The following is a 2016-nucleotide window of genomic DNA, read 5'->3' on the forward strand; positions in this document are numbered from 1 at the left end:
CAAGTAATAGACATATAGAGACCCAGGTGTGGGGTTGATAGACCAATGGAGCAGTAGACGGGTGGATGGCAGAGAGAGCGGCTGGCTCACAGGCTGCAATGTCTCTGGGTGTTCAGATGGGGGAGGTGCCTCCAAGGTGATAGGAAGCCACACCCTCAAGTCCTCTGTTCCTGGAAAAATCTTAAACCACATGCTCAACCTACAGCATGGGGAGCTTCACCAGAGGTCAAGTGTTACACCCAGGTGACATCAGACACTGACTCCCTCTTCAACAGATCATCTCAAGGACTGGAGGATCCACACAGGAGTATCCCAGAGGGCAGGGTTTCATCAGTGTGATGATGGAGTCAAAGGCAGTGAACTGAGACATCGTGAGACAAGAACCTAATCCACTCACAGGGAGAACTGGAAAGTGTGCTGCAGAGACCCCAGGACAACTAAGCACAGAGCTCACCCTCCGGAGCAAGTGAAGGGGGAGGAAGGAATACGTTTCCCGCCAGGGTCTGGAGCCTCTACTCCTTCAACGTCCTCCGCCTCATAGTTCTGAGACCCTTTCCGACCTCTGAGAGTCATGAGTCAGATTTCTTAGAGTAAAAGTCTATCTCAGGGGGAAGAGGGAAGAGTGTTACGGAGGAGGAGGGGAGACACCATGCCATGTAACTAGCCCCTTGTTTGTACACTCTTCATCTGAAGACAATGGAGAAATGGTCCTCAGCACTATGTTTGCTTGTGCTTCAGGGCAGAACAAGCAGATATTCAGAGACAGATTAGAAAAATGAACAGGAGTGTATGTCCTCCATGTTGAATAACAAACTCCTCTTATGGACAAAGTTATATTGTCTAAAATAAAGGAAGGAACAAGGTCCATGTTCAACATGAAGACTCAGAGTCTGAGACCTTCATCTTTGATTGAAAGGCGCATGGACTTGAGAGACAGCTCTGAGTAAGCCCACACTCTTAGACCTGGGTTCCCTACTCAGCTGAAAGAAGTACACTGCAGGTGCATGGTGCTAGGGTCCACCTGGAAATTCTACTGGAAGGCACCATCTGGGAGGTCGGTGTCCTCACAGCCCTCCCTAAAGAGACACAGACACATTCTAACCTGGACGCATTCTGGATTCCCACAGAAACTGAGGAGGGGACCCTCTGTACTGTCTCCCTGGTCCCTCAGGTTGCAGACTCACACAGACCTTCAACCTCCCCTCCCTCAATGTGGATGGAGAGATGCATTGGGATGGGAAGGCCCTGCTTTGTTCTGTCCAGAGCCAGGGTGAAGGGTGATAGTGCCAATGTGTGTGTGGGGGTATGTGTGTGTGGGGTATTTGGACATTCTCAGGTCTCTCCAAGGGGTCTCAAGACCTGCACCTCTCCTTGTCTTGGGGTTCTAGAATTATAAGGCCTGAGGACTCTCACCTGGAAGGCAGGGCAGAGATATGCAAAGTGAAGACATCCATTTAAAAGCCAGTCTGCCTCTACAGGAGAGTCTCACTCAACACTCATCTTGGGTCCTTACTGCTTTCCCTTCCAACCTCCTTCCAAGATGGTGTCTGTCAAAATCCTTGCCCTCCTCATGGCTGTTCTCCCAGGTCAAAGATGGCCTGGTGTTTGAGGCCACCTAAGGGGTGGGAGGAGATAGCCTCTGACCTCTGATTTCTGTCTCCACAGGTGTCTATGCCCAGGTGCAGCTGGTGCAGTCTGGGGAAGAAGTGAAGAGACCTGGGGAGTCTCTGAAGATCTCCTGCAAGGCATCTGGATACAGCTTTACTAGCGAGTGGATCAGCTGGGTGCAGCAGATTCCCGGAAAAGGCTTGGAGTGTGTGGGAGACATATATCCTGGTGGTTCTGATCCCAGGTACAGCCCATCATTCCAAGGCCAAGTCACCATCTCCAGAGACAACTCCATCAGCACCACCTTCCTGCGGTGGAGCAGCCTGAAGGCCACGGACACAGCCATGTATTACTGTGCGAGGGGCACAGTGAGAGAAACCACATCCCGAGAGGGACAGAAACCCTCAG

At 51.4% G+C, this 2016-nt stretch overlaps 1 gene segment (V, D, J or C); it reads left to right on the top strand.

The window, feature by feature from the left end:
• Positions 1 to 1540: 1540 nt before the first annotated feature.
• On the top strand, positions 1541 to 2000 carry LOC103213548 (the record flags this gene model as incomplete). The annotated part of the segment is given in 2 exon segments: positions 1541 to 1586; positions 1666 to 2000. Coding segments are annotated over 2 exon segments (381 nt in total), but the record flags the coding sequence as incomplete, so codon positions are not given.
• Positions 2001 to 2016: the final 16 nt, after the last annotated feature.

Source organism: Orycteropus afer, unplaced genomic scaffold (genome assembly GCF_000298275.1).
Source record: "Orycteropus afer afer isolate SDZICR_OR568_19922 unplaced genomic scaffold, OryAfe1.0 scaffold06525, whole genome shotgun sequence".
Classification (NCBI taxonomy): domain Eukaryota; kingdom Metazoa; phylum Chordata; class Mammalia; order Tubulidentata; family Orycteropodidae; genus Orycteropus; species Orycteropus afer.